Source organism: Vombatus ursinus, unplaced genomic scaffold (assembly GCF_900497805.2).
Source record: "Vombatus ursinus unplaced genomic scaffold, bare-nosed wombat genome assembly UNPS02014768.1, whole genome shotgun sequence".
NCBI classification, from domain to species: domain Eukaryota; kingdom Metazoa; phylum Chordata; class Mammalia; order Diprotodontia; family Vombatidae; genus Vombatus; species Vombatus ursinus.
This window is the reverse complement of record NW_020954546.1, coordinates 26575350-26589892: the sequence shown is the minus strand read 5'-3', so window position 1 is coordinate 26589892 and position 14543 is coordinate 26575350. Positions and strand designations below refer to the sequence as shown.

The window sequence follows — 14543 nt, the reverse complement described above, 5'->3', positions numbered from 1 at the left end:
ATAATGTCTATCTAATGCTGTACTTCTAGGTGTATTGTCTATCACCTGGACAATACACCTTATTGTTAATGGGGCCTGAGATTGTGGATAACAAAACCTACCTCAAAGTTAAAAAGAGCCTTTGACAAGTGACTCAAGAACCTGTGAAAGTTAACTTTTCCGCAGCTGACGACTTCCTCAGCCAGTAAGTTGCAGTGATCTGCATAGATGGAGAGTGTTCGCTCACCCGAAATTCCACACAGAGATGAAATCAGACGTCCCAACCCTCTGCACCAAACCCACCTCACGCCCCCAAATTTCTTGCATTAGTTTTCTTTGTAGCCACTTCATACTGTGTCCTATTGGACTGAGCCATTGCCTTGTCATTTGTCCTTCGTTCTCGAAGAGGACCATGACATCAGGAAGATGATGCTATGACCTGCAAATGAATTGGATTTAAGTGAGGCAGGGCTGTGCAAAGTCACTAGCTTCACTTTCTCCTCCAGAGCCATCTGGGTCCAGTGGCAAGATATAAATCAGGATGACTGGAGATGGCCCCCACAATTGCCTTAGAGAGTTAAGAAAGACCTGAGTTTCAGTCCTGCCTCAGGCACTAACTGTGTAACCCTGTGCAAGTCACTTAACCTCTCTCTGCCTCAGTTGCCTCATCTGTAAAATGAGATAATAATACCTACCTAACAGGATTGTTGTGTTGGTCAAATGTGATATTTGTAAAATACTTTGCAATCTCAAAGTGCTACTTAAATGTCAGTTATTCAACTCTGAGGTACCACCTCACACCTATCAGATTGGCTCATATGACAAAAAAGGAAAATTATAAATGTTGGAGGGGATATGGGAAAATTGGAAACTAATGCATTGTTGATGGAGTTGTGAACTGATCAACTATTCTGTAGAGAAATTTGGAACTATGTCCAAAGGCCTATAAAACTGTGCATATCCTTTGACCTAGCAATATCACTAAGTCTGTATCCCAGAGATTAAAAAACAGGGGGAGGGGAGGACCTATATATACAAAAATATTTCTAACAGCTCTTTTTGTGGGTGCAAAGAATTGGAAATTGAGGGGATGCCCATTAACTGGTGAATGGCTGAACAAGTTGTGGTAGATGATTGTGATGGAATACTACTGTACTATGAGAAACAATGAGCAGGCTGACTTCAGAAAAACCTGGGAAGACTTGTATGGTCTGATGCTGAGTGAAGTGAACAGAACGGGAGAACGTTGTACATAGTAACAGTAATATTACACAGTGATCAACTGTGAATGACTTAGCTTTTCTCGGTAATATAATGATCCCAGACAATTCTAAAAGATTCATCATGAAAAATGTTATCTACTTCCAGAGAAAGAACTGATGGACTCTGGATACACACAGAAGCATAATATTTTTCACTTTGTGTGTGTGTGTGTGTGTGTGTGTGTATGTGTGTGTGTGTGCTTTTGGTCTGTTTTCTTTCACAACATGACTAATATAGAAATGTGTTTTGAGTGATTGCACATATATAACCTATATCAAATTGCTTACCATCTCAGGGAGAGGATATTAGAAGGTGGAGCCAAGAAGATCTGTGTTCAAATACTGCCCCAGCCATTTTATTAGGTGTATGACCCTACCTAGGCAAATGTCTTGGCCTCTCTATGTCTCAGTTTCCTCATCTGTAAAATAAGGGAGTTAAACTCAATGGCTTCTGACTTCTTTCCTCTCCTTTCTTACATCTACTTAGATCTCAGAATTTCAGACTTGGAAGGGAATTCAGTAAACATCAAGTCCAATCCATACTTGGAAAATAATTCCTATATTATTCCTAATCATCAAGCATTTATTGAGCACCTATTAAATTCGAGTTAGCTACTAGGCACTGGGAGTACAAATAATGAAAGGAAACAGTCTCTGCACTAAAGTACTTATAACACTATGTACACACATATGAGAGATACATGTAAAAAGGTGAAACACAGGAAAGATACAAAATAAACACATGGGAGGAGGGGGCATGGCTAACAAATCACTGGAGGAGCTAAGAGAGGGCTCTGAAAAGTGGTTTGACCTTGAAGAGCACAAGGGGCTCCCAAAGGCAGAGGAAAGGAGGGATGGTATTCTAGGCATGGGGGGCAGCCTCTGCCAAAACATGGAGGTTCCAGGTGAACTGTGATGTGCGGGAGATAGCAAGAAAGCCAACTTAGCTACAGTATAGATTGGGTGAAGAGAAATAATGTGTGGCAACCTGAAGAAACAGACCACCGCCAGATTGTAAAAGGCTTTAAATGCCAAATTGAAGTGTGTGTTTTAATGCATAAAGTGCTGGACTTGAAGTCAGAAAGACCTGGGTGTGAATTATGCCTAAGAGTAAGACCCTGGTCAAATCACTTACACTGCCAGCCTCAGTTTCCTCACCTGTATAATGGGGATAACAATACACCTACCTCACCAGGTTGCTATGAAGATCAAATGAGATAATATGTGGAAAGTGGTTTTCAAAGCCTAAAACACTATAAAAATATAAATTATTAGCATCATCATTGAAGCAATAGAGAGCTTCTTGAACAGAGGAGAGAACTATTCAGACCTGTGCTTTAGGATTGTTGATTTCATAGCTATGGGATGAATAGATTGGAGAAAGGAGAGATTGAATGGAGGAAGATCGGTTATGAAGCTATTGAAATAATCCAGGTGATAGACTAAGGTGGCCTAAAGTAGGGTGGTTGTGCTGTGAGTACAAAGAAGGGGATGGATTCAAGATATGTTGTGAAGGTCAATGTTTACCAATGATCCCTTTAATAATATCTTTTAAACAACAAGGAAATCCAGGAAGACATAGAAATGAAAATCACATGCAAAATAACTGCAAAATGCATAAAAATATCTGGGAGTCTGTCTACCAAGTCTACCAAGACACTCTCAAAACTCTATAGAATTACAATTACTAAACATTCTTTAAAGAAATGAAGAATTATTTAGTTTGAAGTATATTTATTGCTCATAGTTGGGCCATGCTAATAGAATTAAAATGCTGATGCTACCCACATTAACTTATAGATCTAGTGCTAATATCAATCAAATAATCAAGGGGTAGGGGGAACAGAAACATTTATTAAGCATCTACTATGCACCAGGCACTGTGCTAAGTGCTTTGCAAATATTAAATCATTGGATCCTCATAACAACGGGGCGGGGGGGAGGATTGCTATGATTCTTCCCATTTTACAGTTGAAGAAAGTAAAGCAGATAGAGGTAAAGTGACTTGCCCAAGGTCACAAAGCTAGTAGTCTCTGAGGCTGGATTTGACATTAGGTCTTCCCGATCTATCCACTGCTCCTCCATGTAGTGTCTACTTTATAGAGCTAGTCAAAGTATTAATAATTCATTTAGGGGCAGCTAGGTGGCACACTGGATAGAGCTCTGGCCTTGGAGTCAGGGGGACCTGAGTTCAAATCTGTGCTCAGACACATGACACTCACTAGCTGTGTGACCCTGGGCGAGTCACTTCACCTCAGTTGCCTCACCAAAACAACAACAAAAACCTCCATAGTTCTTTCTTTGGATGTGGATAGCATTTTCCATCATGAGATCTTTGGAGATGTCTTAGATCCTTGCATTGCTGAGAAGGGTTAAGTCTATCAACGTTAGTCATCGCTCAACATGGCTGTTGCTGTGACATTCTCACTTCACTCAACATCAGTCCATAAAAATCTTTCCAGGCTTTTCTGAAGTCCACCTGTTCATCATTTCTTCTAGCACAATAGTATTCCATTACATTCATATACCACAACTTATTCAGTCATTCCGCAATTGATGGGCATTCCCTCAATTTCCAATTCTTTGCCACCACAAAAAGAGCTGCTATAAGCATTTTTGTACATGTGGGTCCTTTCCCATTTTTATGATCTCTTTGGGATATAGCCCTAGAAGTGCTATTGCTAGGTCAAAGGATATGCACAGTTTTATAGCCCTTTGGGCATAGTTCCAAATTGCTCTCCAGAATGGTTGGATCGACTCACAACTCCACCAACAATGCATTAGTGTTCCAGTTTTCCCACATCTTCTCCAACATTTGTCATTTTCTTGTTTTGTCATGTTGGCCAGTCTGATAGGTGTGATGCGGTACCTCAGGGTTGTTTTGATTTGCATTTCTCTAATCAATAGTGATTTAGAGCATTTTTTTCATATGACTGTAGGTCTCATGATGGAAAATGCTATCCACATCCAAAGAAAGAACTATGGAGTTTGAATACAGATCAAAGCATACTATTTGCTTTTTTTTTTCTTCTGTTTTGTTTTGTTTTCTCTTTATTGTGGTTCCTCGTATTGGTTCTAATTCTTCCTTACAACATCACTAATGTGAAAATGTTTAATAAAAACGTGTATATATATATATATATATATATATATATATATATATCTATCTCCTATATCAGATTGTGTGCTGTCTTGGGGAGGGAGGAGGAGAAAATTTAAAACTCAAAAGCTTATGGAAATGATTGTTGATAAATTAATTAAAAAAGCAAAAAAAAATTCATTTGGAGAAGCAAAAGGTCTAGAACCTTAAAGGATTATATATTTGTTTATTTTTTTTAAATTCTCAATTTAATAACAAAAATTTCCACATTCAAAATAGAACAGAAAAAGATGTAAAACTGTGAATCTAATACATATAGCTTGCCTTTTATTTTTAAAATGCTTTTTCTGTTTATTTACTTTTAAAATCAATTTTTTTATTATGAGAACCTCATTTCTCTCCCTCCCCCAACTGAAAAAGAAAGAAAAACAAAATCCTTGCAACAAATACATTGTTGTTATTCAGCCATGTCTGACTCTTCATGACCCAATTTGGGGTTTTCTTGGCAAAGATCCAGGAGTGGTTTGCCAATTCCTTCTCCAGCTCATTTGACAGATGAGAAAACTGTGACTCGCCCAAGGTCACACAGCTACTAAGTGTCTGAGGACTAAGTTGAACTCAGGTTTTCCTGACTCCAGACCCAGCACTTTATCCACTACCCCCACAAATTCCTATAGTAGTTGCAGCCAGGTAGAAAGTCAGTTCAAAGAAGACTTCCCAGGTTTCTCTGAAACCATCTCATCACTTCTTACTGAGAAATAATATCCCACTACATTGTTGTTTTGTAATATATTTATCCATTCCCCACTTGATAGATACTCCTTCTGTTCTCAATTCTTTGCAAAAAAGGGCTTCTACAAATATTTTTCAACAGATGGGTCTTTTTCTTCCTCCTTTGATCTCTTTCGGATATTGGCCTAGCAGTGGTATTGATGATGTCTAGAGGTGCTGGGACCCCCAGATCACGACATGCAGGTCCTGCCCGAAAGAATTCGACCCAAGCCTTATTTCAGCCAAAGACAAGGTTTATTAAGGATCTCTCATACTGGCCAGACTCTTAAGGAATCGGAACATTTGTAAGCTATTGGCTAGGTTCTTAAGGAATCTGAGTAGTGGCTAGATTGTAAGAATCTGAGGACCTTAATGGAGACAAGATGGAAGGGATCTAGGAAGGATCTTGATGGCAGTGACAGGGAGGTTGAGAATGGGGTCTAGATAGGGTCAAGGGTGGGAAGTAGCCCGGGGACATAGGGAGATAGGACTATGGAGGACTAGGCTAGGTTAAGGGTAACTGGAAGTTGGGCATAGCAGATAACAAAAGGCCAGTGGATGGGATTATAGCCTCAAAGGAACGCCAGAGACCTCCTTGAACTAGTGGGAGAATTTAAGGAGAATCCCTTAGACAAATGAGACCCAAATTCTTTCGGGGGTAAAGGGCAAAGGTCTTAGCTTGGGCCCATAGCCCAATAATATCATTGGTCAAAGGGTATGTTGGATCAAATGCAGCTGGGTCAAAGGATATAGATGTTTCAGAGTGGCTTTTGAGATAAGAGTTCCAAATTACTTTTCAGCATGGCTAAGGCCAATTCATAGCTCCGCCAATAATGCCCCAATGTGCCTACCTTGTTATAACCCTTAAGGGGGGGGTGGAGAGGGAGGAATGAAGGGAGAATAGTACTTCCGGTCATCACATTCCATTATAAAGCAATAATCCTTAAAACTATTTGGTATTTTATATCAGATTACTTGCCCTCTTGGGGACAGAGAAAAATTTAGAGCTCAAAATCTTATAAAAAATCAATGTTGAAAACTATCTTTACGTGTAATTGGAAAAAATAAAATACTATTTACACATACACATAAAAAAACTATTTGGTATTGATTAAAAAAAGAATAAATGAAGATCAGGGGAAGAGCAAGAATCAGACACAACTGAACAATAACAGTGAGTGATCCCGTGCTTAGTAAACCTGAGAACATAAATTATTTGGGAAATAGCTTGACAAAAAAAAATGGCTTTAGACCAACGTCTTACGCCATATAACACAGTAAACGGATGTGTGGTCTGAACACAGTTAACAAGCACTTATTAAGCTGTTACTATGTGTCAGGCACAGTGCTAAGTTCGAGAGATGAAAAGAAAGGCAAAAGACAGTTTCTGCTCCCAAAGAGCTCAATTCTAATGGTGGAGACAACATGTAAACAACTATGTACATATGATGAATTCCAGGTGCACCTTAAGAATGCTGGGGTGCCACCTGAAGTGATGAGGAATAGATATGCGAATCCTATTGTCCTGAAAGAATTCACTCAGACAGTCTCCAAGTTAGAGAAAGGCATTTACTGGGGTGATGCACCCAAGTGGGCAAGACAGAGCATAGGCAGCAAGCCCCGCTCCCCTGGGGGAGCAGAGCAGCCCCTAGGGTTAGGTTCCTGGTTTAAATACAATTTTATGGAATAGGGGGAAAGGGGACAAGAGAATGGGAGGAGCAAGCACCTCTCCAAAATGCCTGGGATATCAGGTGCCTTTATCATACAGATAAGCAAAGAGAATAGGAGAGGGGAGTGGAAGAGTTGTTCTGGAGTTGGGGGTGCTTTGTGGGTTGGCGGAGGCTTCAATGCATAGTCTTCTTTGATCACTTTTCTGGCTAGTCACATCCTGCATCTTATCTCCTCTCACATCCTGTGTCCTGCTAGCTCCATCTGCCTCAAGCACTCTTTCCTACCTCCTCACATATAAAATATATACAGCGGTTAAAAAAAAAAAAAAAAAAAAAAAAAGGAAGTTAATACCAGAGGGAAGGAACTAGCACTGGGAGGGACCAAGAAAGGTCTCTAGCCGAAGGTGGGATTTGACCTGAATCTTGAGAGAAGCCCAGAGGTGGAGAAGAGCATTCCAGTAGAGGGGACAGCCAGTAAAAAGGCACACCATAAAAAAAAAAATTATAAAAGAATGACTGAGAGGCAGAACCTTTCATAGCTATTGCTAGCAGAACACTTAATTCAACAAGGGATAGAGGAGTTCATAAAAGATAAAATAAATGGCTTTAACACATGAATTTGAAAAACTTGGCACAAACAAAACCAATTCAGCTCTCATAAAAAGAAAAACTCAATGGGGTAGAGTGGAATCTTTGCATTAAATATTTCCTGTAACAAATGATAAGAAAACAATTCTTTTTTTTCTTTTCTTGTGAGGCCATTGGGGTTAAGTGACTTGCCCAGGGTCACACAGCTAGTTAAGTGTCATGTGTCTGAGGCCGGATTTGAACACAGGTCCTCCAGACTCCAAAGCTGGAGCCACCTAGCTGCCCCATGAAAACAATTCTTAAAAGAATTATATACTACTAACAAATTCAAGATTGTTCCAGATAACTCACAATAAGAGAAAGGCAAATTGAAACAGCTCTTGGGTTTTTCCTCAATCCCTAAAAATAAGCAAAAATAACCAAAGATGGAAATAGTCACTCCTGAAGGGGCCACAGGAAGGCAGGCACACTAATACTTTGGTGGGGGTGCTTGTATTAATCTAAATGCCTTTCTCTAACTTGGAGACTGTCTGAGTGAATTCTTTCAGGACAATAGGATTCGCATATCTATTCCTCATCATTTCAGGTGGCACCCCAGCATTCTTAAGGTGCACCTGGAATTCATCATATGTACATAGTTGTTTACATGTTGTCTCCACCATTAGAATTGAGCTCTTTGGGAGCAGAAACTGTCTTTTGCCTTTCTTTGCATCTCTCGAACTTAGCACTGTGCCTGACACATAGTAAAGTAGTAGACACATGGTCTAATTGTTGTTCAGGAATATGTTGTGTCAAAAGGTTCATGACCTATTTGGGGTTTTCTTGGCAAAGGTACTGGAGTGGTTTGCCATTTCCTTCTCCAGCTCATTTTACAGATGAGGAAACCGAGGCAAACAGGATTAAGTGACTTGACCAGGGTCACACAGCTAGTAAGTATCTGGGGCCAGTTTTGAACTCATGAAGATAAGTCTTCCTGATTCCAAGCCCAGGGCTCTATCCACTGCACCACCTAGCCGTCCTCTTGAATTGTTTTAACCATTCTGAAAAGCATTTTGGAATTATGCTTAAAAAGTGACTAAAACTTCTATACCCTTTGATGCAGAGAGTCCATTACTAAGAATATACCCCATACCCCAAGGAGGGAAAAGAAAGGTCTCAACATACCAAAGTATTCATCCAATCATTTTGTGGTAGCAAAAAATTGGAAACAAAACAGACAACCATCAAGTGGGGAATGGTTAAATACACTGCCATCGTAAATGTGATGAAATAGAATAATGGAATATTATTTTGCTATAAAAAGAATAGGAAGAATTCCCAGAAGGTAGGAAAACACTCAAAAATGATAAATAGTTAAGTAAGCAGGACCAAGAAAACAAGTTACAGGAAGATAATGTAAATGAGAAGAAAAAAAAAAACCTCAAACTGAATTATAATGACCAAGCTTGGCCCTAGAAGAATAATAGAAAACACATTGCAAGAACGATGGTAAGGGAAGAGTGGGAAAAGGGACGTAAAGTTTTACACATATTGTCAGACATGGTCAATGTGCTGTTTAGATTTGCTGAATTGCTTTCTCCCCCTCCCCCCAATAATAAGAGCCAACATTTATATAGGACTTATTATATGTCAGGCACCACGCTGAGTGCTTTACAAGGATCTCATCTGATATTCACACTAGGCCCAGCCGTTTTTACCCTGTACTACCTCCCCTCTTTTTTTTTCTTTTTCTGTGTTACAATCTTTGTTTCGGGGCAGCTAGGTGGCACAGTGGACAGGGCACTGGGTATAGAGTCAGGAAGATGATTTACGTCCTGCCTCAGATACTTACTAGCTGTGTGACCCTTAACCCGTTTGCCTCACTTTCCTCAATGTAAGATGGGGATAATAATGGCACCTACCTCCCAAGGTTGTTATGAGGAGTGAGATATTTATGAAGTGCTTAGCACGGTGCCTGGCACATAGTAGGCGCTTTATACAAGCTAGTTTCCTTCCTTGGACAAGTCATTTGGACCTGTTGGGCCTTAGCATCTTCATTCATAAAATGAGAGGGTTGAACTAGATGACATTTAATATTCCTTCCAGCTCTAAGCCTATGATCTCCATGGTCTAAGAAGCAACCTGGGTTCCTCACGTCTCTTGATCAAGGAGGAACTGATAACCATGGCTGAAACGATAGGCACCTTGAGTGAAAGTGACTGCTCCATCTTTGGATTTGACACAGAGGAAAAGGAAGCCCTACAGAGTCTACCTTCTGGGTCAGGCCCAATTCAGACCATTCTGCTGGTTCTGGCTTAAGACTGTCATTGAATGAGACACGTGCAGAAGTTCTAACTTAGCAAGAACATGGAAAAGACATTCAGCAAGGATGGAGCACTCAGATGGGCACATGAACCCTCGCTTCATCATCTGTCATGGTGGCACACCCAGCCAGAAGCTACAGCAATGTTCAGTTAATCCCATAGACCAATTCAGTCTCAAGAACAGTTTTATTGTCTTTTCAGGGGAAAACTACCCTAGCCTAAATGGAGTTGATGTTACTTTCACCATAGTCTAACATACACCTTAGATGTTTGGAGAGCAAATTTTAACAGATTCAGGAAAATGATGGGAGGATCCCATGGGCTGAAATATTACAAAGGAAGGGAGCCCAAGCTCATAGATTTAAAGCCAGGAAGGACTTTAAACATAGTTTAGTCCAACACCATCATTGTAAGGGATCAGGAAACTGAGATCCAGAGAGGTTCAGTGTTCCATGAGCCAAGATGGCAGAGTAAAAAGGCAGTCGCTCTCGCCCTCCCCAGAGAGGTTAAGTGATTTTCCCAAGAAGCAACAGAGTCAGGATCTGAACCCAGTGCTCTGACCCAAATTCAGACTTTCCCCACTAGCCTATGCTGCCACCCTAGGATTACTGGAAGAAGACAGAGAGGGAAAAAGAAAGAGAAGGTGGGTAAGGGCAGGATAGAGACCGACAGACAGAGACGTCTCCCGACTTCACTAACATTTATTTGAGGCACTACACACGATACAGCCACATGGAAGGTGTGGCATGAATTTGGCGTGAATTGGGGCCCAACCCCATAACCCTAGGAGGGGATGACAGTCTAGGATGAAGCTAAAGAATCATGGGTGTAGCAGGCAGGGGAATATCACACAAAGACAGTGTGGGGGAGTGGGAACCCAGATATCCTGCTTCGATCTCTAGCAGCTCCTCACCCAAATCCTCCTGTCTGGCCCACAGGGGGTCTCCGTATCCTCCCTCCCCAAGGTATAACATTACAGGGGAGTGGTGCTGGGGTACTTGAGCAGAGGGTAGAAAGGGTGTTATTCTCTCTGCTCTGCATACCTATTTGGTTCATGGCAGTGGCTACAGGGAAAGCTTAGTATGGGTGGCATGGGCTGGGGATGGGAGTGACCAGGGTTCACAGCCTCAGTAGGCATGATTAGCAATGTAGAGAGACTGCCCGGCCGCACCTGCGTCTTCTCCACCTCCTTCATACTTGCCCTGGGCAGCAAGACCGTTGACCTGCAATACCGAGGAGAGGGAAAGAAATCAGCAAAACCAGACCCCATCGGTAAACCGGCACTCCCCAGTGCCCAGTGTTCCAGAACAAGGTGCCTTCGGGATGAAGACCCGCACCGCTCTGCCACCAAAGTGGGCGTTGCCACCCAAATGCCCACTCCTTTCCGGTAGCCTCACCTCTGCCCGTTTGATGAACTCCTCAGTGGCAGCACTCTCATTGTCCCTCTGCCCACGCCAGGCGCTAAGAGCAGAGGCTTGCAGGGCACGCCCGTAGGAGAAGGTCAACGCCCAAGGCCGAGGGAGAGGACAGCGGTTAATGGCATTGAGGTTGATAGAAGCCTCATCCTCACTCTGACCTCCAGACAGGAATGTCACACCTAAAAGGGGTGGGGTCCAGGGGATGGAGGAAGAAAACAATGGATGGTCCCTCTCTCTTCTCTCCTAAATAAGAGAGGAAGTTTTCTTTATGGCTTCAGACTGGTAAGTGCCCTATGATGTGTAGGCTGAAGACAGCTTGTCTAGGGACAATGGGAGATTAAGTGACTTGCCCAAAGCTAGCCAAAAACAACAAAGCCAATGTGTCTCAGAGGGAAGACTTGAACCAAGGCCTTCTAGACCCCAAGGCTGGTTCTCTATTATTAACTCTGCCACATTACTTCTCATTCCCCGCCCCAGAGATCAGAGACTCCTTCAGAGTGCAACAAGGTATGGGGCCCAGGCATAATCTAGCACAAGGGACAAAACATGAACCTCAGGGTATTCTGCCCCACGCATCCTAGGATAGGCCTGGCTCAGGGCAGTAGGGTTAAGGCCAATGATACCTGGGACAGCAGGAGGCACAGTTCGACGTAGGGCAGAGACAGTTGCCATGGCAATCTCCTCAGGGGTATACTTGAAGGGGCAGGCATGACCAGGAGTCACCATGTTGGGCTTGAGCAGTGTCCCCTCAAGGTACACATGGTGGTCACTCAGGGCCTTGTAGACGGCAGCCAGAACCTGGGAGAGACAGGAGAGGGAGGGAGGTCCCAGGGTTTCTGTCCCCTCACCTCCTGCTTCCAGATCTTCTCCAGACCCACAGACTCATGTCTTTCTTCCAGGGAGAAGAAATGGACTCATTCTGTCCCAAGGGCCAGGAGTCTCCTAAGCATACATTATACTCTGGATGCCTCTAGGACCTCGCTCGTGATATTTCCTATGTCTTTCTCATCCTTCAAATATCCTCTCCTCCACAAAGTGTCCCCCTGAACCCCTCAGGAAGTAATGACTTCCCTCTCAGGCCTCACATAACCCTTTCTGCTGCCATTCTCATGTAATACTAGAAGCAACAGTTGTATCTGTGCCTTATCTCCTCTCCCTTACAAGACCGTAAGGTTCTGAGGGCAGACAGTGGTTCATTTAAATTTCGTTACAGGGTTCTTCACACAGTGGGTGCTCAATAAATGTTTGCTCAGGGCCTGGCTCATATTCGATCTTGGGCAGCGTCCCACCCTGGCCCAAGCTAGTGAGAGCTCATGGGTGGATTCAGGCAAACAGCCACAGCCTGCCGAGAGCTCAGGTGGGCACAGATGGAGATGGGAATGCTCGTCTTGCCTCTGGTCTCCAAGTGCCCTGGTGCGGTGCCGGCACGCATGCTGGGCTTACCTTCTCCGTGACATACTGGCAGCGTTTGAGATCATGGTCTCCGTCCGGCAGGATCTCGGGCTCCACAATAGGTACAATGCCATTCTGAAGGTCAGGAGAGGAGAACAGCTCAGGCTGGAGCAAGAAGTGTCCCTAAAACAGCCCCCCTCCACCAGCCAACCCACCCATGATCATAGCTCCCCTCAGATAGAAGGCTCTTCCTCCCACCCCAGGGGCCCAGGGCCCTGGAATGACCCCTACACACACGCATACACAACCTGCTGGCAGATGCTGGCGTAGCGGGCAAGCACATTGGCATTCTCCAGGATTGCCAGGGGAGAGGGCGTATGATCACTGATCTTCAGCACGCAGCGCCATTTGGCAAAGTCGGCCCCATCCTTCTTGTATTGAGCGCAGCGTTCAGAGAGCCCATCCAGTCCTGGGGCCACAGCATTAGTACTTGCTAGTACCCCAACACCCTTGCCCAATACTACACTAACCCTTTTCCATGGCCCCACCTGCCACCCACCCCTGCAGCCCTGACCCTCCCTACTCCTCAGGCACCCACAGAGTTAACAGTTCCTCCTACCTTGTGTGGTGGTTTCTCCATCAGTTCCAGCCAAAGCCACCACACCTTTATCGACCTGTATGAAAACACGGAGGTGAGGCCAAAGACAGGAGCACAGAGTCCACCTGTCACCCTGAGAGAATCTATCTCCCCAGTGCTCCCCAACCCGAATGGTCCTGCCCCTTCTCAGGGCCCAACACTCATACCTTGATGCCCACAACAATGCCCTTGTCCTGGATGGTGCGGACAAAGGGCACCCCATCATCGCCCTTCTGGTAGAGGGTCTCATGGAAGAAGATGACACCCCCAATGCATTTCTTGATCCTTCCATCGGCGCTGAACAAGACCTGACGGTACTGCCTGCGGTTCTCCTCCGTATTCTCCACCCCAATCTGGCTGAGCCGCTTGGCCATGCTGCCTGTGGGTGAGCAAGGAGGCATCGAACATTGACCCTATCGCCCCTCCATTCTGGGATCCTTGAATGACCACTGTGCCCTGCCCCTCCCACCATGAACGCTCCCTCCCACCTACCTACTGACTCATCAGCTGCCAAGATGCCCTTGCCCGGAGCAACAATCCGAAGTGCAATGTCCGACAGTTCCTTCTTTTGCTCAGCCGACAGGGCTGGGTATACCTGGGGCATGGTGGTGGTCTTCTCTCCTCTTGACTAGATGAAATTAAATGGCTTCTCTCACTAGAGGGGTTGGCAAATGTGTAGGAGTCAGTGGCTCTCCTTGGCCTGGGTCCTAGGTACCACAGCAATGGAGTATACTTTGGCAGTACACAGCCTAGGGGGCCCCATCCCACAACCATCTCCCTCTGTCCCCAGTAGGCACCCTTCCCAGCACTCTGACTGGCCCTACAGGGAGGGGGATGGGTAGCCGTGGGAAAGCACACCATCTTGCAAAACTGCTCTCTGGATACCTCAGGACTTCTGGGGCGGGGGTAGGGGGATAGGGAGAGGCGTATTCTACCAGCCCTGGGCTCTTTAAGAAAAACGCTATTCCAACTAACACACTTCTTTGGGCCTCAGTTTTCTCATCTGTAAAATAAAGAGTTTGGATTAAATGATCCTCAAAATCTATTTTACCTCTGTTATCTACGATGCTATGAAAAGAAAAGGGATAAATTGAGAAAAATCAATGTCCTCAGCCCCACCCCTCCCTTTTTCCTTGAAGGAAAAGCATCCTATAGGGGTAGAGAGCTGCCAGTGGCATCTTTGACTGGGCACTAGCTCCTGCCTCCCTTGCTTATAGCAAATGAGACTGCTCTGCCAACCGTCTATTAGAACAGACCCTGAGGTTCCTTTTTACTATGGGGAGGAGACATTGAGGAATCTGCTAGAAGCACTCAGCCTTCTATCTGAAGGGGCTGGAGACAATAGGAGATGGGAATGCGCCATTTCTAGGTATCTCTTCCCTTCCCTACCCCTCTCTAAATCTTCTCAGATGGAACGGGGCTC

At 44.1% G+C, this 14543-nt stretch overlaps 1 protein-coding gene across 1 annotated transcript in view; it reads right to left on the bottom strand.

Moving 5' to 3' along the window:
• Positions 1 to 10356: 10356 nt before the first annotated feature.
• Positions 10357 to 14543, bottom strand: part of ALDOC (aldolase, fructose-bisphosphate C) — a 4849-nt gene continuing 662 nt past the window's right edge. The window contains exons 2-9 of the mRNA XM_027862109.1: positions 13613 to 13775; positions 13288 to 13499; positions 13103 to 13157; positions 12792 to 12952; positions 12535 to 12618; positions 11715 to 11889; positions 11071 to 11270; positions 10357 to 10896 (exon numbers count right to left, since the gene is read on the bottom strand). Of these exons, the coding sequence (XP_027717910.1) occupies positions 10801 to 10896; positions 11071 to 11270; positions 11715 to 11889; positions 12535 to 12618; positions 12792 to 12952; positions 13103 to 13157; positions 13288 to 13499; positions 13613 to 13724 (1095 nt within the window). The 5' untranslated portion in view covers positions 13725 to 13775 and the 3' untranslated portion in view covers positions 10357 to 10800. The remainder of the gene's footprint in view (positions 10897 to 11070; positions 11271 to 11714; positions 11890 to 12534; positions 12619 to 12791; positions 12953 to 13102; positions 13158 to 13287; positions 13500 to 13612; positions 13776 to 14543) is intronic.